This window comes from Gymnogyps californianus, unplaced genomic scaffold (assembly GCF_018139145.2).
Source record: "Gymnogyps californianus isolate 813 unplaced genomic scaffold, ASM1813914v2 HiC_scaffold_53, whole genome shotgun sequence".
Lineage (NCBI taxonomy): Eukaryota > Metazoa > Chordata > Aves > Accipitriformes > Cathartidae > Gymnogyps > Gymnogyps californianus.
The window spans coordinates 163075-184404 of record NW_026114433.1 but is presented as its reverse complement, the minus strand read 5'-3'; the positions used below and the strand labels follow the sequence as shown (position 1 = coordinate 184404).

At 39.0% G+C, this 21330-nt stretch overlaps 1 protein-coding gene across 1 annotated transcript in view; it reads right to left on the bottom strand.

Annotated features, from left to right (window-relative positions):
* The window catches only part of LOC127028973 (myocyte-specific enhancer factor 2C-like), a 159410-nt gene that overhangs the window by 101861 nt on the left and 36219 nt on the right, over positions 1-21330 (bottom strand). Inside the window, exon 2 of the mRNA XM_050914651.1 lies at positions 10430-10626. Coding sequence (XP_050770608.1) covers positions 10430-10483 — 54 coding nt within the window. The 5' untranslated portion in view covers positions 10484-10626. The remainder of the gene's footprint in view (positions 1-10429; positions 10627-21330) is intronic.

The following is a 21330-nucleotide window of genomic DNA, read 5'->3' as shown; positions in this document are numbered from 1 at the left end:
TGCTCCACCTATTTTTTCCCTGTACGTGCTGCCCTGCTGTCGTGGTACAGCAGCACAGAAACAGCAGTGATGCCAGGGCCATCTACCAGCCCAGGCGCACGGCCATTGCTGTTATCAAAATGTTCCCAGGCACAGCAAAGTAAGATGAGCAGCAGTACAGCAGTACAGCAAGCAGCGAAAGCAAAAAGCAGCCACTAATGAGCACTAGACTCTAATATACAGTAAGGCAAGCAAGCCCCATGGCAAGCACAGGAGCCTGCCAATTAATAGCTAAACAGCAATAACAGCTATAAATTTGATCTAGCACATTCCAATCAAACCTGTCATTATCTCGAACCCTTGGAGCCCCATGTTGGATGCCAAAAAGGACTGTTGTGGTTTAACCCCAGCCAGCAACTCAGCACCACACAGCTGCTCACTCACTCCCCCCACAGTGGGATGGGGGAGAGAATCTGAAGGGTACAAGTGAGAAAACTTGTGGGTTGAGATAAAGACAGTTTAATAAATAAAGCAAAAGCTGCACACGCAAGCAAAGCAAAACAAGGAATTCATTCACCACTTCCCATGGGCAGGCAGGTGTTCAGCCATCTCCAGGAAAGCAGGGCTCCATCACGCCTAATGGTTACTTGGGAAGACAAAACGCCATCACTCTGAACGTCCCCCCCTTCCTTCTTCTTCCCCCAGCTTTATATGCTGAGCATGACGTCCTATGGTCTGGAATATCCCTTTGGGCAGTTGGGGTCAGCTGTCCCAGCTGTGTCCCCTCCCAGCTTCTTGTGCACCCCCAGCCTCCTCGCTGGTGGGGTGGTGTGAGAAGCAGAAAAGGCCTTGACTCTGTGTAAGCACTGCTCAGCAGTAACCAAAACATCCCTGTGTTATCAACACTGTTTTCAGCACAAATCCAAAGCACAGCCCCATACAAGCTACTAGGAAGAAAATTAACTCTATCCCAGCCAAAACCAGCACACCTGCAGAGAATGTATGATTGAAAAAAGCCAAGGATGCATAATCCATGTACATCATATTCCCATCTAACATGCCTTATACTTTGAAACCACACTGAGTTTGATTATAAATAACAATAAGTCAGTTTCAAGTCAGCAGATTTGCTGCTGTTCTTGCAAACATCTTCTGGTGAGCTAGTAAGAAGGAAAAAAATCCAATCTTATAAACTTATAGTCTTATTTCCATGTCATGGCAAATGGAGCTATGAATAAGCATTGGAGAACTGTGCTTCCATTGGGATTTTAACTTTATTAATCAAAAACTTTTAACAGTTTTTTCCTCTGCAACCATTTAATATATTCTGTACATTAAAAATATATTTATGGCAGGAATACAAACCAGCTAGCATTTTAAGATTACTGTACACGTATAAATTAGAAAATAAATAAATGATGCAACTTCCCACAGAAGCAGCAATAGCTTATGGAACACATTATATTTTAAGAAACAATAAGACTTGTGAAAGAGTATGTCCCATATAAATGGTTAAAAAAACAATCAGCTATTAGTGAAAAATCCAGTTGTGTTTAATCATTTATATATCTGGCTGTCGCAGTTTAACCCCAGTCAGCAACTCAGCACCACGCAGCCGTTTCCCCCTCCCCCTCCCAGTGGGGTGAGGAGGAGGAAAGGGAAAAAAATAATAAAACTCGTGGGTTGAGATAAGAACAGTTTAATAACTAAAGTAAAATATAATACTAACAAAAGTAATAATGAAATATAATAATAATAGTAATGAAAAGGAATATAACAAAAAAAGGAAGGGGGGGAAGAAAAAAACCAGTGATGCACAATGCAATTGCTCACCACTCATTGACCAATGCCCAGTTAGTTCCTGAGCCGCGATCCGCCCCTCCCAGCCAGCTCCCCCCAGTTTATATACTGGGCATGAGGTTCCATGGTATGGAATAGCCCTTTGGCTAGTTGGGGTCAGCTGCCCTGGCCATGCTCCCTCCCAGCTTCTTGCACACCTGCTTGCTGGCAGAGCATGGGAAACTGGAAAGTCCTTGGCTGAAGATAAGCGCTCCTTAGCAACAACTAAAACATCAGCGTGTTATCAACATCATTCTCACACTAAATCCAAAACCCAGCACTGTACCAGCTACTAAGAAGAGAGTTAACTCTGTCCCAGCCGAAACCAGGACAGTATCCACCCCTTATTCTATACCATTTACATCATGCCCAGATCCCACACTTTCCAATACATTTCCAATTAATCACCATCACCTTTCCTGTCTTTTAATATATACACACAGATATCATTCCCACAGTCTATGGGCCATCTCTATCCAATGTCTGTTGAGTTCATTCAGTCCATGACTTTGGGCTCCATCTGTCATAACAGTCTGTCTGGGCAGGAGGGATGATGCAAAGTCCGCTCAGTCGGCAGAACAGAATTGGGCTTCGGTGTGGTGCGGCGGGCGGGTGACATTGGGCACAGCAGGAGGATGGTGTGTGGTGTCGGACTGTTGCATGCTGAAGTCAGTCCTGGTTCCATCACTACTGCACTTCACTCAGTTTTGTCAAAGTTCATTCTTCATTAATCTAAGTAATTCTTACTGTAATACCATTAATATAGCACATAAAAATTACAATAATGATGACATACAATGGCAGGGTTATATAGAAATCAACATAATACAATTTAATTCACTGGCTATTCTCACCTAAAATCAAATCCCCTTGAGGCACACATCGGACTTCCCCATCCTTCCGCATCACCCACCAAGTGCACCCAGGTCCTTGAGCAAAAGCAATCCCACGAATGGGTTTGCCTTTGCCTGAGGCAGGAGTGACCCAGACTGTCTTCCCTAGCATATTCTTCATGTGCAGTACAGGGACTTTATCCCCTTCTACAGTACGTAAAAGTTCTGATTGGGCAGGGCCAGCCCGATTGGCAGATCCTCTAGTGTTGACTAACCAGGTGGCCTTTGCTAGATGTGTGTCCCAATGTCTGAAGGTCCCACCACCCATTGCTCCCAATGTAGTCTTTAACAACCCATGGTATCACTCGATTTTCCCGGAGGCTGGTGCATGACAGGGGATGTGATACACCCACTCAGTGCCGTGCTCTTTGGCCCAGGTGTCTATGAGGTGGTTTCGGAAATGAGTCCCATTGTCTGACTCAATCCTTTCTGGGGTGCCATGTCGCCATGAGACTTGCTTCTCAAGGCCCAGGATAGTGTTCCGGGTGGTGGCATGGGGCACGGGATATGTTCCCAGCCAGCCGGTGGTTGCTTCCACCATTGTAAGCACATGGCGCTTGCCTTGGCGGGTTTGTGGGAGTGTGATATAGTCAATCTGCCAGGCCTCCCCATATTTCTATTTCAGCCATCGTCCCCCATACCAAAGAGGCTTTAACCGCTTGGCTTGCTTGATTGCAGCGCATGTTTCACATTCATGGATGACCTGTGCGATAGTGTCCATGGTCAGGTCCACCCCTCGATCACGAGCCCATCTATATGTTGCCTCTCTTCCCTGATGGCCTGAGGTGTCATGGGCCCACCGAGCCATAAATAATTCACCCTTATGCTGCCAGTCCAGATCTACCTGAGCCCCTTCAATCCTAGCAGCCTTGTCTACCTGCTGGTTGTTTTGATGTTCTTCAGTGGCCCGACTCTTGGGTATGTGGGCATCTACATGACGTACTTTCACAACCAGGGTCTCTAGCCGGGCAGCAATATCTTGCCACAATGGGGCAGCCCAGATGGGTTTACCCCTGCGTTGCCAGTTACTCTGCTTCCATTGCTGCAACCACCCCCACAGAGCATTTGCCACCATCCATGAGTCAGTATAGAGATAAAGTATTGGCCATTTTTCTCGTTCAGCAATGTCTAAAGCCAGCTGGATGGCTTTCACCTCTGCAGACTGACTCGATTCACCTTCTCCTTCTGCAGTTTCTGCAACTTGTCGTATAGGACTCCATACAGCCGCCTTCCACCTCCGATGCTTTCCCACAATGCGACAGGACCCATCAGTGAACAGGGCATATTGCCTCTCATTTTCTGGCAGTTCATTATACAGTGGGGCCTCTTCAGCACGCGTTACCTCCTCCTCTGGTGATATTCCAAAATCTTTGCCTTCTGGCCAGTCTGTGATCACTTCCAGGATTCCTGGGTGACTGGGGTTTCACACTGGGGTCAGTGCAACCCACTTACTCCACGTAGCATCAGTTGCATGATGTGTAGAGGGAACCTTCCCTTTGAACATCCAGCCTAGCACTGGCAGTCGGGGTGCTAAGAGGAGCTGTGTTTCAGTACCAACCACTTCCGAGGCAGCTCGAACTCCTTCATATGCTGCTAATATCTCCTTTTCAGTTGGAGCATAGTGGGCCTCGGATCCTCGATATCCCCGACTCCAAAACCCTAGAGGTCGGCCTCGGGTCTCCCCGGGTGCTTTCTGCCAGAGACTCCAGGTAGGGCCATTCTCCCCGGCTGCGGTGTAGAGCACATTTTTAACATCTGGTCCTGCCCGGACTGGCCCAAGGGCTACTGCATGAACTGTCTCCCGTTTAATCTGTTCAAAGGCTTGTTGTTGCTCAGGGCCCCATTTGAAATCGTTCCTCTTCCAGGTCACTTGATAGAGAGGGCTTACAATCAGACTGTAATTTGGAATATGCATTCTCCAAAAACCTACAACCCCTAAGAAAGCTTGCGTTTCCTGTTTACTAGTCGGTGGAGACATAGCTGCTATTTTGTTGATCACATCCATTGGGATGTGACGACGTCCATCTTGCCATTTCATTCCTAAAAACTGAATCTCCTGTGCGGGTCCCTTCACCTTACTCTGTTTTATGGCAAAACCGGCTTTCAGAAGGATTTGGATTATTTTCTCCCCTTTCTCAAAAACTTCTTCTGCTGTGTTGCCCCATACGATGATGTCATCAATGTCCTGCAGGTGTTCTGGAGCTCCCCCTTTTTCCAGTGCATTCTGGATCACTCCATGGCAAATGGTGGGGCTGTGTTTCCACCCCTGGGGCAGTCGATTCCAGGTGTACTGGACGCCCCTCCAAGTGAAAGCAAACTGTGGCCGGCACTCTGCTGCCAAAGGGATTGAGAAAAATGCATTAGCGATATCAGTTGTGGCGTACCACTTGGCTGCCTTTGACTCCAGTTCATATTGAAGTTCTAGCATGTCTGGCACGGCCGCACTCAGCGGCGGCGTGACTTCATTCAGGCCACAATAGTCTGCTGTTAGTCTCCACTCTCCGTTAGACTTTCGCACTGGCCATATGGGGCTGTTAAAGGGTGAGCGAGTCCTGCTGATCACCCCTTGGCTCTCCAGTCGAGGAATCAGCGTATGGATGGGAATCAGGGAGTCTCGGTTGGTGCGATATTGCCACCGGTGCACTGTTGTGGTAGCGATCGGCACCTGTTGTTCTTTGACCCTCAGCAACCCCACAACCGAAGGGTCCTCAGAGAGTCCGGGCAAGGTGGACAACTGTTCAATTCCCTCTGTCTCCAAGGCAGCTATACCAAAGGCCCACTGGTGCCCCTATTGGGTCCTTGAAATACCCTCTCCGGAGATAATCTATGCCAAGGATGCATGGGGCCTCTGGGCCAGTCACAATGGGGTGTTTCTGCCACTCATTCCCAGTTAGGCTCACTTCAGCCTCCAATACAGTGAGCTGTTGGGATCCCCCTGTCACCCCAGAAATACAGATGGGTTCTGCCCTTTATAGCTTGATGGCATTAGAGTACACTGTGCACTGGTGCCTACTAGAGCCTTGTACTCCTGTGGGTGTGATGTGCCAGGCCATCGGATCCACACAGTCCAGTAAACCCGGTTGTCCCTCTCCTCCACCTGGCTGGAGGCAGGGCCCCTCTAGTCCTGGTCATAGGATTCTCCACTCACTCTTTGTAAAAATGGATTAGAATTCCTTCTCATAGGATCAGGAGTAAGATCAGCCCTTCCACTCTGTCTGCCACACCTCTCGCAGTGCTCACTGGAGGCTGAAGCAGCAATTTTCCTGGAAGAGCCCTCATGTGTGATTGTTTTTCCTCGCAATTCCCATACCCGTGCATCTAGGACTGAGGTAGGTTTTCCATCCCACTTTCTCATATCCTCTCCCTGGTCAAGCAGGTAAAACCACAGGGTACCCCGTGGTATATACCTTCTCTCTTGCCCAGAAGAATACCTTCTCCTAATAGCTGAGGTATTGGTCCGTACAGGTGGGCGGCCAAACTTATCCTCACATCGCTGGAACTCTTGGGACCATTTCTCGGCTAGTATGTCTGGCAGTTTCTCCACAGCCGCAACGAGGGAGGAAATGAGACTTTCTTCGTATTGCCGAAGTCGGCCAGCCAATTCATCTACTGTTGGTCCCTCCTTGTTTTTCCAGTCCATTACTACCAATGCATTGGCATACGATGATGGTGCACTTCATACAAACTTCCGCCACATGGGTCGTGCACGTTGGACTTCATCTGGATCTGTGGGTAACTGCCCATCGTCTGGGTCATAATAAACCATCTCCCGCACGGCTAATTCCCTCAGGTACTGGATACCTCTCTCCATGGTGGTCCACTTGCCTGGCTGACATATAACATCTTCCTTGAAGGGATACCTTTCCCTCACACCTGACAGAAGTCACCTCCAGAGGCTGAGGGCTTGTGTCCCTTTTCCAATTGCCTTGTCAATGCCCCCTTCCCTAGCAAGGGATCCCAGCTGCTTGGCTTCCTTACCCTCTAATTCCAGGCTACTAGCCCTTTTGTCCCAGCATCGGAGCAGCCAGGTGATAATGTGCTCGCCTGGATGATGGCTGAAGTCTTTTCGCATATCTCGCAGCTCACTCGGGGATAGGGATCGGGTGATTACCTCTGGTTCTGCCTCTTCCTCCTGTTCTCGTGATGACCCTGGTTCACCTTCATCCTTCGCTAATCGAACTGATTTTTTTGTATATTTTTTCTTCTGTATAGGGGCGATTGATATTGGCACCGGTTGATTCTCTAGTTCAGCTGCATCATCCATCGCCAAGGTTTGAGTAGCCACAGTACCTGTTGCCAGAGTTTGAGTAGCTGCAGTGTCTGTCACCAGGGTTGGAGTAGCTGCAGTCGTGGGAGCTGATCTCTGGGTGGTATTTTTAAATAGTTGTTTAACACTAAACAAGACCTGAACCACATTCAGGAACAGGCTGATTCCTAGCAATAGGACCATACTAAGTTCAACATCCCAAGGAGATTCAAAATTTACAAACAACTCCTTCAATGCTATTGTAATTAACCTGGCGGAGAAAGGGAAGATGTGGTAAGATGTCTCCCCAATAGGTTGGCTCCCTGAGGAGAAAAGGTAGAAAGTGCAGTTATTAATATTCTCTAGGAGATAGCACCTGAAGTATGGAGATCTCTCCTCCACAGATTGGCTCCCAGAGGAGAAAAGGTCAAAGGTACAATTATTAATAGTCTCCCAGAGGTGGCTCCCGAAGTACAGAGGTGACAACAATGCCGAGTACAAACACCCGATTAGTTTCACGGCTTGCACTTCTATCATATCATAAACCAGTGTTACAAACAACAACAACGTGATAACTCTAGCCCGGTTCCCACAGATGATAAACAGCACAACAGGGAGCATATACTGCAAGTAGGGCATTACATAACGCAACTTCAAGAACCACCACACCAACCTTGAGAGCAAAAGAACCCACATTGTAACCAGTAACTATCAAACCAATACAATGAATACTTGTAACAAGTTTGTTTTAACACACTCTGATCAGATCTGTCGTTATCTCAACCCTTCGTGCCCCACGTTGGCGCCAAAAAGGCTGTCGTGGTTTAACCCCAGCCAGCAACTCAGCACCACGCAGCCGCTTCCCCCTCCCCCTCCCAGTGGGGTGAGGAGGAGGAAAGGAAAGGAAAAAAAAAAAAGTAAAACTCGTGGGTTGAGATAAGAACAGTTTAATAACTAAAGTAAAATATAATACTAACAATAGTAATAATGAAATAGAATAATAATAATAATAGTAATGAAAAGGAATATAAGAAAAAAAAAAGGAAGGAGGGGGGAAGAAAAAAAACCAGTGATGCACAATGCAATTGATCACCACCCGCTGACCGATGCCCAGTTAGTTCCCGAACCGTGATCCGTGCCTCCCGGCCAGCTCCCCCCTGTTTATATACTGGGCATGAGGTTCCATGGTATGGAATAGCCCTTTGGCTAGTTCGGGTCAGCTGCCCCGGCTGTGCTCCCTCCCAGCTTCTTGCACACCTGCTAGCTGGCAGAGCATGGGAAACTGAAAAGTCCTTGGCTGAAGATAAGCGCTCCTTAGCAACAACTAAACCATCAGCGTGTTATCAACATCATTCTCACCCTAAATCCAAAACCCAGCACTGTACCAGCTACTAAAAAGAAAGTTAACTCTGTCCCAGCTGAAACCAGGACAATGGCTAAAACTGAAAAGCCTTATCCCACAGTTCAACTGAACCAATGGAAATCTTTTTATGGACTTCACTGAGCTTTAAATCAGGGTGCTAAATGTAAAGAGGACAAAACCAGTAGAAACACTTTCTAAATTATATTTCAATATATTAATAGAAATGCGAAGTAGAATCACGCCAATTATAGTATGTGGAGGCTAAAGCACAGTAAATCTATACCTTCAGCTTCACAATGTATCTGGCTAACCAGAACTATGGAAATTATCAAATCCTAGCAAGATAAATGCTTTCTGCACTAATACTACAGTTGTTAATATTCTAGTGTTATAGTTTTATTGATAATTATTAGTTCTGAAAGCTGGTGCTAGAAGTCTTGAAACTCTACAGTGAATGACTTAAACACTTACTGTATCATTGTTTTAAAGTAAATTTATCTTCTTGAAAGATACCTGATTCACAGAATTGGGGATTTAAATCCTCTATAAGTCCTGTATTTGAGTAAACAACTTGACGCTGAAGGTGTTGTATAAACTAATGCTACTAATGGCAAAATTTTGTAGTTTTATTTACAAAATGATAATTCAGGTACACTTTGAAAAGAAACCATGGTAGTATGGGAGAGTTTAAAACAAACAGTGTCATAACAGTTAATGATACATGCAGTTCAATATTCCAAATCCAATTTCCATTCCAAATTATAAACCAATTAAAACAAATATGGTGGTGGTTTTATATTGACAGAATTATTGCTTTTTAGCTTGGCCCACAGCAATAAGTAACCTTTAAGGAAATTACAGAATGTATTCATCATAAATCCTTGTATTTTTTGCTTTTAAATGTGATTTTCTGCCATGAAGAACACAAGTGACTATTCACAATACAGAATTTACAAATTCTGGGAAAGCATACTTTAAAATTATAATTTGTCATTATGCCTAGATTGAGTTATTTATGGCATTATAAAATCCTTGAAATCTAACAACATAATCATTTCTTATAAAACAACCTGAATATATGAAGAAAATAATAAATCAAATGAATAGAACTAATATACTAATAGGAACTCAATATCAGGTGCTTAAAAACAATTACAGAAGATTACTTCTAAATTTCAGCCACATGTATGCAGAACACTAGTTATAGTGTTAAACAATTTTATTGAGAATTTCTCACAGTTGGGAATCTCCAGTTTCAACAAAACACCCATCAGATACATCAGATGTAAACAGCAGTAGCTTTTCACTGATTTTAAGATGGCAATTGTTGAATTTTATTTTTCTGAGAACAGAAAAGCAGTTGCTCTAATTTATGATCCTATTTTAACTAGTAGTGGTAGTATTGCTAGTATGTGACATTGAGCTACTCAGTCATTTTATTTAAAACAGTGATAATAATTATTTAACCAATCCTGATAGACCTATTTAGCCATAGCATTGATAAGGGAGACTTTATGACTGCAACATGACAATATTATTGTGTGTTGGTTTTAGAATGTGTTATGCTGCACAAATTCTTTTTAAAATCCACATTCAGACAAGAACATATCAGATTTTTGTATGAAGTACCATTTTTTTTTTATGCAGGAGGTAAAAATAAAAACACTGCAAACATGTAGAAATGCAAATAATTTGAATCTATGAATTTAAAAGAAAGTCCTCATGCAAATAAAGGCAGAATATAATAGGTCACAAAATACAGTACTATAAGCCTGAATCCTGTAACAACTTGCATATGTGCTTAACCATATATATTATATACTGAAGCCAAAGGGACTACAGAGAGGGCCCAAAGTAAAGCATACACATCAGTCTTTGTATAATCAAAGCCTAGAGTAATATATTCCTATCTACACATTACTAAATTTGAAAAAGCTGTGTGTGAAGTTTCTGATTGTTTCCAGAAGTACCTTTTCTTTGATAGTCTTCCATACATTGTGTATATGTATACATATGTATATATACAAAATTATCACCGTTTTAAACACTTCTGAGAATAATGCACCCTAGAAATATATGATGTTCAAATACAGTATTTTTGCTACTCACCTGTCTGTTACGTTCATCCATAATCCTTGTAATCTGAATCTTTTTTCTCCCCATAGTCCCCGTTTTTTTTCCTCTCCTTCTTCCTTAAAATTATGTATTTTCCCTTTTCTTTTCTTCCTTTTTCCTGTTTCCTCAAAACAAGTCTCCTTCTTCAGCACTTGAACTACTCAGTTCACAGTCTCCTCCATCCTTTCATACTAAACACACAAACAAAATCAAATGTTACTATAAAATTGATAACTAACTGAAAGTTACTATAGGAAGTTGACTAAGTGTCCTAATTATAATTTAGTGTACAAGTAAATTATAATAAATATTTACTGCATCTATAAAGTAAGAAATGCATAAGGAAATATTAATAATACCATTCAGAAGTTTCTTTTTATGAACAAGCCCACAAATATTTCAAGAAATGAGTAAAACGACTGAAATGTACATTGTCAAAACTAACAGAATTAGGTAACTCTAGTTTTAAATATCACTCCACTAATATGAAAAATTACTTAAATCAGAGAGTTAATGAACCTTTCTGTATCTATGTATGCTAAGTAGACCAGCTAATTAATTTCTGAAGGGAAAACAATGTTGTGTTGTGACAGCAGAGGTGATAATGTCCCTCATTATGCAAATAGGATGCACCTTTATTAAAGTGTTCTTTGCTATATGAGAGAGATCAGCTAGTTTAAATCCAAAACTTTTAACTTTATTCTTTAAGAATATAGATTAGTGCAAGTATTACTCAAGATGCTTCAAGAAAAAAGTAGTGTTTTCCCTCATTTCATTTTAGAGAAAATTTCAAACTGTTTTGACAAACTATTTATAACTAGCAAACATGCACATCTTTCCTTCTAAGAATTTTTGCACCAGAAACCAAGCTATGTAACACAGAGTAATAGGGAATGAAGAATGTTTTGAACAAATATTTTCACAGTTTTAGTAATGAACTGATATCAGCTCCCTGAGCTTTACAATACTAGTTCTATTGCAAAAGTCAGACAAAATATATAAAAATACATAATAGCATGTAATAACCGTTCCCTATTTCACAAAATGTCATAAATCACAAAATTAATTTTTATCACATGCAAAATATTTTAAGCAATAAAAGACTAGATAAAAATATAAGAAAATACACAAATTATGTTCATCTGGTACTAAAATAAAATATGCTTATTTTTTCTGGTTTTAACCTGTTTATCTATTTTTATATTTCGATATTTTGAATAGAACAGCATAGAGTTCTTTTAAATACAGAAGAGAAAACAAATTTGAACAAGATTCACTTAAAATTATTTTCAAGTTTTTAAGTTAGTTCCATATTATATTAAAAATATTTACTTGGAAATCAAAATTTAATTATTTTAAAACAGAAGTTGGTGTTTCCTTATTTATTTTAAGCTCATCATCTTGCAGCCAACCTGATAAATTCCCACAATATGTTACATAACGCTAAGCCAATGTTCTCGCCATTTAATCCATTATTTGGCTCTGATTCAAAGCTACTGAGGTAGAAAAGCTAGACATCACTCATTCTGATCTTCAATTCTCTCTTGATTTTCTTTGCATACATTAAAATTTAAGCCACTCAGTGTTTTATTACTCTAAGAAAAAAAGGAGTTAACAGATAAGCAGTCAGTTGGAGATTTATAACTAGCCACTATGATATAATTAGTTTGCTGGGAAAAACAAAATTTCAAGTATAATATTCACTATCTTTTTGTACATGAATGCCTTTTTACATCATCCTAAATCATTATTGTAATGCAGAATATGGCATGTAAAATGGAACAATTCGTATTGACAATATTATAAAGTGTAAAGGCTGCAAAAATTTTTTTGCTGCTTTTCACCTATTTGAAAACAGTTCAGCAACTTTTCACTGCCTAAAAAGATACAAAGGCACTTGATCATATTAACCACAAAAAAATAAAATTCCAAAACACTGAAATAAAGTAGTTTAATGTATTTATAAAACTTTTTTCTAAAAAGAGCTAGGAGACAGTCTTATCTGATATTCAGTGTTGACAAACAAACCCAGTCTATTTTTAGAAATAGTTTTAAATTTCCTTGGACTAAGTTTCTTTCCTGTTTTTCCTGTAGTCTTACCTCTGACACAGAGTGTTAGAATGGTTTTTCCTATGCACATGCGGGATCCAAAGGAGTCTAACAGGCTTTCTCTGTAACAGTAAGCCAATATGCTAATCCACAGCAAATGCATATGGAACAATTTCCTTGAATTCAGCTGAACCCGGTGGAACTATTGGCTTACAGCACTATGCCCACCTATGGTCTAATTCATTTCAGTGTAGAATGTTAGGGTGGACAGATTTGAGAAGTGGTGACATGATTAGCAAGGATGAGAGCTGCTTTGCAGATAAAGATTCTCATGTTGAATGAGTTCAGAAAAATCACTGAATACTGAGAAAATATACCAGGAAGGGCACAAATCTTAGTGGAGTGGCAATATGGTGAGTGTCTCCCACACACTTATCAGTTCCCCATTTAAGACTAACCTTCAAACAACAAAAACTTTTATAGACAGTTTAGAGTCAGAACACTTAATTCCTATGATCTACACAAAATTATCTTAAAATAATTCATGCAACACTTGAGGAGCTGAATCTTGTTCATTACCTGGAGTAATCCACTAAATACACTAATTTTACTTTAAGTGGAAAAATAGATGAGCAGGAAAATAAAGGTGAAGGGGAACAAGGATGATTTTGTTATTAAATATTATCATACAGTCTGAGAGAAGCTGAAGGAGAAGAAAGAATGTGTTAGACCATATATACCCAATATACAACTTGCAAAGAAACATAATTCTGCTTCTGACAGGCAGCAGGTTACATTTTCTTGCATTGATGAAAAAAATAGCGCTCTCATTTGCTTCTTGTTTACTAGTCTAATTTCAAATAAAAGCTATTCAGTTTGTCTAGCAAATTTATTTCTTTTTTTTCCTTGACACCTTCAAAGGTTGGCTACTTCTGTGTCAAAAAGAATGTAAATAACTTTGGAGACCAACAAATCTCCATGGCTGTTTTAGGACTTCAGCAATGCTCCCAAAACTTTTCTGAAAGTTCCCACAGGATTAAGGATTACAGTATTAAGTATTTAAAGTTCCTGTTAACTGATAAATTGTATTTCCCTAACACAAATAAAGCTAGAAAACTAGCACTAGTTAGAAAAAGTACTACAAAACTCAAATAATACTGCAGGCTTTCATTACCTAAAAGAATCTAAAAAGGAACTTAAAATTATTCCAGAAGCTTTGTCAAAATAACTTTTCACAAAAAAGAAACTTTCCAACATAATGACATGGTTACATCCAAACAATTTGCATTTAAAGAAATACAGTTACATGCTATGGTGTTAGTCTTCTGCATTTTTTTTTTCAAACTCAAACATTAAAAAAAAATCAGACTGCTTACAAAAAGAGGAACTTCATTTTTGGCAGGCTTCTCTTCACTATATGATTTGTCAGAGACAGTGACAGCTGACAGAAGATTGATCTGAGCCTTGAGAAGGGAAAAAAACCTAATGGACAAGTGCAGCAGATCATTCAATCACACCTCTCTTGTACATTCACACAGATGTATACATGCACATGTGCACACACGTGCACTCACACCCACTATCCCCTCTCTGCAGCATGGAAGAATCTTGATAGAATGGCAGGAAACACGCACAGAGTGGTCAGGGAAGGATATGATGTCAGCAACCACGAACAATAAAAGGTGTAAAGGTGCTTCCTTCCCTAAACTGTTCCAGAAGTGCAAAATAGGAACCAAAACTCTCCACTTCCTTCTCCGAGCAGAACTGTCTGAATCTGCTCTGCTGCAACACCCCAGACAGAAAGTTCTTTGAACAAGTCACACCAGGGACAAGAAGGAGTATCAAAACAGGAGAGTTAAAACGTTTAATTTATAAACAAGAAGGCAGCCAAAGAAAAACTAAGTTAAAATGTGCTAGGGATTAGTATTTTCATGGTTGCTTTACAAAAGAAACAAACTTGCCATAAAAATGTCTCCGTTCCATTAGGCAACTTGCATTCTCAATGGATTAATTAGAATAAAATTAAAGAATCAAACCAAATCTTTAAACAAAAAATGCTGTCCCCATTCTCTTACCAATCTTACATTGATAAATAAAAATCAATTAAAGATCTATGAAATCAATGCAAGCCTTTTTGTTTACTCAAAAGTTTTGAATCAGATTCAAAACAAAAATCTAAATGTACTGAGTAAGAAGGCATCAGCTACTTGTCTGATGAAAAATTAGGTGCAAAGACTACAACAAAACCATGAAAATCCACAGCAGGGAATATATATTCAAATAAAATGATCACTGAAATGTTATCTGTAAAAGCCCTAGCTGATCAAGTTCCATATACAGACAGACAGCTATACTTAAAGAAACAAATGGGCAGACTGCATCAAATAAAGACACCAAGTCTTTCAAAGCCTTGAAAGCTGGATAAAGTTGCAATAAATACAGAAAAGGGTGAAAGTAATGTTTATCTCATATCATCCCACTGAGATCAGCTGACAATACTTTCAAGATAAAAGTGGTCCTTCACATTCAATGCGGTTTGGTTCCATGATCATTACAGAGGACACAGTTTGGCCCATTAACAGAAACTTTATGATAAAATTATATATGTCATCACCACAGCAATACATCAGTAAAGTAGAAATGGCACAATCTACAGTATGGTTATCCAGGCAGAAAGCCATGAACGATGAGTCATCTTAAGGTTTCAAACATATGTCCACAACACTCTGATTTAGAAATTAAACATAACCTACATTTATGTGTTTTGATCTTATATTTATATTTCACTAATTTTACTACTGATTTTGAAAGCATCTGCTGAATTTATAAGATTCTCTTCCATAACTGGTACTCCCTGTATTTATTTGATATTTTGTAAGGGATAGCATAATGTGTTTATTTTTAAGTCTCAGCTTCAGAAGATATAATTTATTTTTTTTCCCATTAATATTTGACTGTATTCCTATTATATTGACAAAGTAGCAATGAATTTCAGAAAATTCCTCTCTTTCCTTTATAGATTCCTTACCTCTAATGTTTGGGGGTTTTTGCATTCTTCTTCTAGCTGAGAAAAAAGCCGAGTTACTGCCTTGTTAATCAATACTATTATTTTTATTCCTAAGAGGAAGAGACATAAGAAGATCTAGCATTGTGAATTTTTTAAAATTTGGAGTTAAACACTTCTTGTAAGAACTGATATGTGCCTGCTATGCTTGATGAAGAAAGGAAGACTTGGCTAGTTTATATTTTTGAAGATTAGATGAATATTTGATTTGTAAAGCAAAGAATGCAGACAGTAATGCATATTCTAAGGGAAGCAGTTGAGTGAAATGCTAGTATACTAAAAAACATGCCCATAAAAAGTTGATTTTAAATCTACAATGACCAGTAGGTGATATTTCAGTGATATTTCACCCAGTTCAAAAAATGGAAAGCAACTAGTCTGAAGGGACAAAGTTTACAGATTCAGGATTAAGCTCATGATGTACCTATGGCAGCTAGACAGACATAATGGAAGTCTGACCAATAAATATTGAATAGGATCCTTAAAATTCCTGGGACATTGGCTCAAGTGTATTATTGAATCAGACAAGCTAATAATACAAGGGAATAAGGGATTGAAAAATTAATCACCTAATTGGTCTGAAATGGAGACAGTGACCAGGGATGTGAACCTGTCTGAAAATGGAGTAGGGAAACTGGACCAGTTGGAATTTCAGCTAGGAGTCTGGATAGTTTTGAGCTAATGATTGGATTGAATTTCATTATAGCTAATAGGTGTACAATAAGTATCAGGAAAGGCATTTTACAAATTCAGTCATTTAGTGGGCTGGGGGAAAAAGGGAAACATTTCAGTGGTCAACAAAGTATGATTTAGCATTTTCTGTGTTGAAAAAGTCTCTTGGAACTACTCTTGTCTTGGTCTAGCTATATTTAAAAACATCTTTCATACTGGGTAAGATAGTAGTTGGAGTAATGGCTGAAAGATGAAATAAGATACAGGGGTAGGGTTACTACTGATGAGCATAACTTCTATGTTCTTATAGACCTGGATACTTGAACAAAAGACAGTAAAGAACTTTGATGGCTACTGTTTTATGGAGGTTTGTGATTTGTGACCATGAAAGAGAAGTTGAAAATTGAAAGATATTGGGAGAGAGCTCAGTTACAAAAAAAAAAAAAAAAAAAAAAAAAAAAAAAAAAAGGGAGTAGAGCCCTAAAGTAAAACTAAAACAGCTTTTGAGTTATTGCCTGATGGGAAAGGCAACTTGAACTGTGAGCTGCACATTAATACTTGATACTGCACATCAATGCTTGAATCTTGCTATGTTTAGAGATATAAGAAATCTTTGTAAACAAACAGTATCAAGGAAATATCTGAGTCCCTTGTCAGTTCCCCTGTCCTAATGGAGACAACCTTTAACACCCTGAATTTGGCTAGCTATTCAACCCAAAAGGGTGCAATAGCTCTTAAGGATGTGACCTAATCTGGGTGCTGGCTGCACAGTTCAGCCTCCTATCGGGAAACTGAAGCAAGGAAATGTGAAAGCTTTCAAGCAGATGTCCTTGAGCCACAGAAATTCCTCAAAATGTGACCAAATCTGAATTGGAAAAAATAAATGGTCTTTTGGGTGCACAAGCCCTTCTTCAGATCCACAGTGTACCCAGAAGCTCATCTTTTTTTCCATCTTCATCTTTTTCTAATGACAAAACTCATAAATTAGGATACATTGCCGCTTTTAAATATTCAATGTATACACAATTTAAATAGCAACACATGAACTCAGATTATATCTGTTCTAAAAAAAGAAAGAAAAAACAGAAAGAAAAGGACAATGGCACCAGTATAGCAAAGCAACACTTATATTACGATTACAAAAGATCTGATACCTCTTTTAAGCCACAGGATAGGAAATAATCATTGTATGTATATTATCTGATGTCTCATGTCTGGAATTTTGCATGTTCAGGATAAAGCATTTGTTAGAAAAATGGAAGGTTCTGACTACTGAGAAATAAAGCACACTGCCATATTTGATAGTGCTAGCACACCATCATTCATTTGCCAAAGCTACTTGATTTCTGCCTCCTGGCTATACCTTGACAAGAGGCATCTCTCTATGCTGGAAGATCCAAAATAGATTCCCACTGGTTTGAAACTCTAAAAGAGACATAAATAGACAATGCTGTAAGAAAGAAAAGATAACATGGATTTTACTATGAGGGTGGCCTAGTGGAAGAAGAAATGGGTAAGGTGCCTGAAACAACTGACTTCTATCTGTTCAGGCAGGAATTTTCTGTTGTTCTGGCCTAGTGAGATATTCTACAGATTTGTTTTGTCCTTGGTGGTAGAGAAAGGGGCAAGCAATATATGTATTTGTGTTAACAATACTCACGTGAAAAGAGAGATAGAGAACTGGAAAAACATGAGATATACAGCACACTGATGATTTATGTTTTAGCTCTTTATCATATCAAAAGAGCTGCACTTTAGATACTTGAAGATCCATCTTAAATCAGTTAGAAAAGAATAAAAAGCTCCACCTAATTTAGCATGCTGTTCAACCACATCATAGTTCACATTCAGTTTTTGAAAATTGTTTTAGGTAGCTAATTCATACTTTCCATGTGAGGATTTGCGCTTCTAACTTTACACAGAATTGGAGTCTAACTGCTCTCACCTCAAGACCTGTAAAAGCAAATTTTCTACTGAAACAGAGGGTGAACCTAACACTGCTTTTTACCACAGAGGTAAACCTAACACTGCTTGCAACTACAAAAGTCACAAGTAAGCATCACACCTTGCCTACTGAACCTGTAGCACCTGTAGCACTCCTGTAGCACATGCAGCTGGATTTATTTTATTTCTTACTGTCGTGGTTTAACCCCAGCCAGCAGCCAAGCACCACACAGCCGCTCCCTCACTCCCTCCCCACCCCACTCCCAGTGGGATGGGGAGGAGAATCAGGAAAGAAGGTAAAACTCGTGGGTTGAGATAAGAACAGTTTAATAACTAAAGTAAAATATAATACTAACAATAATAATAATGAAATATAATAATAATAGTAATGAAAAGGAATATAACAAAAAAAGAAGAGGGGAAAAAAAAAAGGAAAAAAACCCAGGGATGCACAATGCAATTGCTCACCACCCACTGACCAATGCCTGAGCCACAATCCACCCCTCCTGGCTAACTCCCCCCAGTTTATATACTGGGCATGAGGTTCCATGGCATGGAATAGCCCTTTGGCTAGTTGGGGTCAGCTGCCCTGGCCATGCTCCCTCCCAGCTTCTTGCACACCTGCTTGCTGGCAGAGCATGGGAAACTGGAAAGTCCTTGGCTTAAGATAAGCGCTCCTTAGCAACAACTAAACCATCAGCGTGTTATCAACATCATTCTCACACTAAATCCAAAACCCAGCACTGTACCAGCTACTAAAAAGAAAGTTAACTCTGTCCCAGCCGAAACCAGGACACTTACACATACAAAACACATTGCATTTGGCAACAGCCAATGCATAAAGTCAGCATCCCTGACAAATATCAGTAAAAACCAGACATAAAATGTGCTTAATTTGTAGAGAGAAATGCTGCACAATTTGCTTGACAGTTTCTGTTCCATCTTGAATGAGCTTGCCTTTTTCTTTTTAAACAGATCATTGCAAACATTGCTCATTTTATTATTGTCTGAGAAGTAATTAAGGTGAATATTTATTACATGATAGTGAAATTCTGAGTGCTTTTAGTAAATATACTATAATTCTCATCTGGCATAGTCAGTGAGTAAGTAAACAAATATAGAAGATCATTTAGCAGGTTTAAAAATATATGAAAGTAATGTTAAGGGCAAGATTATGATAATAAAAATGTTAATATCTCCATTTAAAATAATTTATTTCAGAAAGTTTTAATTATCTTATTTGTCTAAAGCATTTATATACACATGTTGTTCTAGCACTAAAGCCCTTTATGCTAATGTATATCTTCTTGAAATAAAGATATTTGATAGCACTGTCATATAAGGTCCAACATGGTACACAGCAGATTCATCAATTTCCTGTTTTGTACCCTCTCTTTCTCTTACACCATCCTAATCAACCTAATTAAAGCTTTGTGCATTTGAAACCTCAGATGATAATTTGTTTAACTCTATCCCACTGTGGTCTTTTTATAAAGAGAATTAAATTTGATCTTCTGACAGCAATTATTAAATGATCCCAACTGGCCCCAATTAAGACACATGTCTCAAAGGCCTTCAAAATCCAATAAAGTGCCAAGCCCTCTCTTTCACTTGTACATCTGCCTTTACCTTGCTTTATTTTCTTAAAGCCAATTAAGCTCATCTCATCGAGTGGAACTGCATGCTATTGTGTAGACTAATTCAAGATACAATGCATCAATTTACTGCTGCAGACATACTGAAGTATGGACAACGCTCCAGAAGTCATCTTTTTGAAACACCTCCCTGATTCAATTCACCTAACTTTTAAGGGAAGAGAAATGCTTTAATACATTCACTGTGCTGCACGTGACCTACATATGCTTGCTTTTAAAACACCGCATATAACAAGCATGGATTAGAGAAATATATTAAATATCCATAGTATGAATTTTACACTGCTCACAATTCTCCTTAAAATAACACTTTTCTTCTTTAAGTCTTTCCATTTTGTTTTCATTTCTTCATTTCTGAGATTCAAAGAAATGTAACAGTCATGTAACTTCTGAAGTTAACCTTTTTTTTTACCCTTAATTTCTGCTCTAATTTTTCTACATATGTTCAGTAGTATGCTGTGAAGAAATGTTCCCATGATTTCATATAAAGGCAGGTAACCCCAGGATTTGGAACTCATTGGTTTGTGTGGTACTCCAGAGAAATAGCTGAATTAAAATCAGCCTCATGAGACTCGAGTAGCTTCTATACACATTTCACTCTTTTTATTCTAAGCTCTAACATCTGCCTGGAAATTTAACCCCATATTTTTCTGAAGAAAAAATGGGACAGATTTTTCGACTGCCTTTTGGTTTAGGTCAAAGCTGACCTATATGATGTTCTGCTAAATTAATTGCAATGTAATTGATAGTTTGACACAGTTTTTGAAAAGATGATGCTCTATCCACTTTATAACCAGACTGCTTTCCCTATATTAAAATACACAAGACCTTGTACTTCCACACATTCACCTTAAGTGCAGCTTTGAGTAATAACTTACTAAAGTACAGCGCACATTTTCTATTTCAATATTTCTAATTAAATGTTATACAAGAAAAGATCATGTGCACAGTCATCATCAAGAGAGCATGCAAAAAGTAAAAAAAAAGCTCAAAACAATACTAATTTTAAGTAGCATTTTATTTTTATTTTAAGTAAGCAGTGGGCAATGTTTTCTATATATTTCTTTCATTTACATGTTTAAAAAATGTAATCAAGATATTCCTTAAACACAAAGAAGATAGAAAGACACTACATTTCAATGCAATATTTCCTTTACTGGCAGGAAGATATGCAAGTATGTAAAACAATTATGTAAATTATATAAAACATAATTAGACACATTTCCTGTCCAGCAGGGAAACACATTTTTCTTTGTAAAAATTTAAGAAATTAAAGTGATGCCAACCACATTTCAAAATGTAAAATAAATTTGTTGCTAAATAATCACAAATGTTACATTTGGGAAAAACTTTTAAATATTGACTTTAAAAGGCAGGCAACAATTTTACTCCCACAAATTCTATATGACTCCAGTAAATTTTAACTGTAATATACAATAACAACTGACACAGAATTTCTCATACCGCATTCAAATTTCAGAAGATTAAAAGAGATTTTGAGTATACTGTGC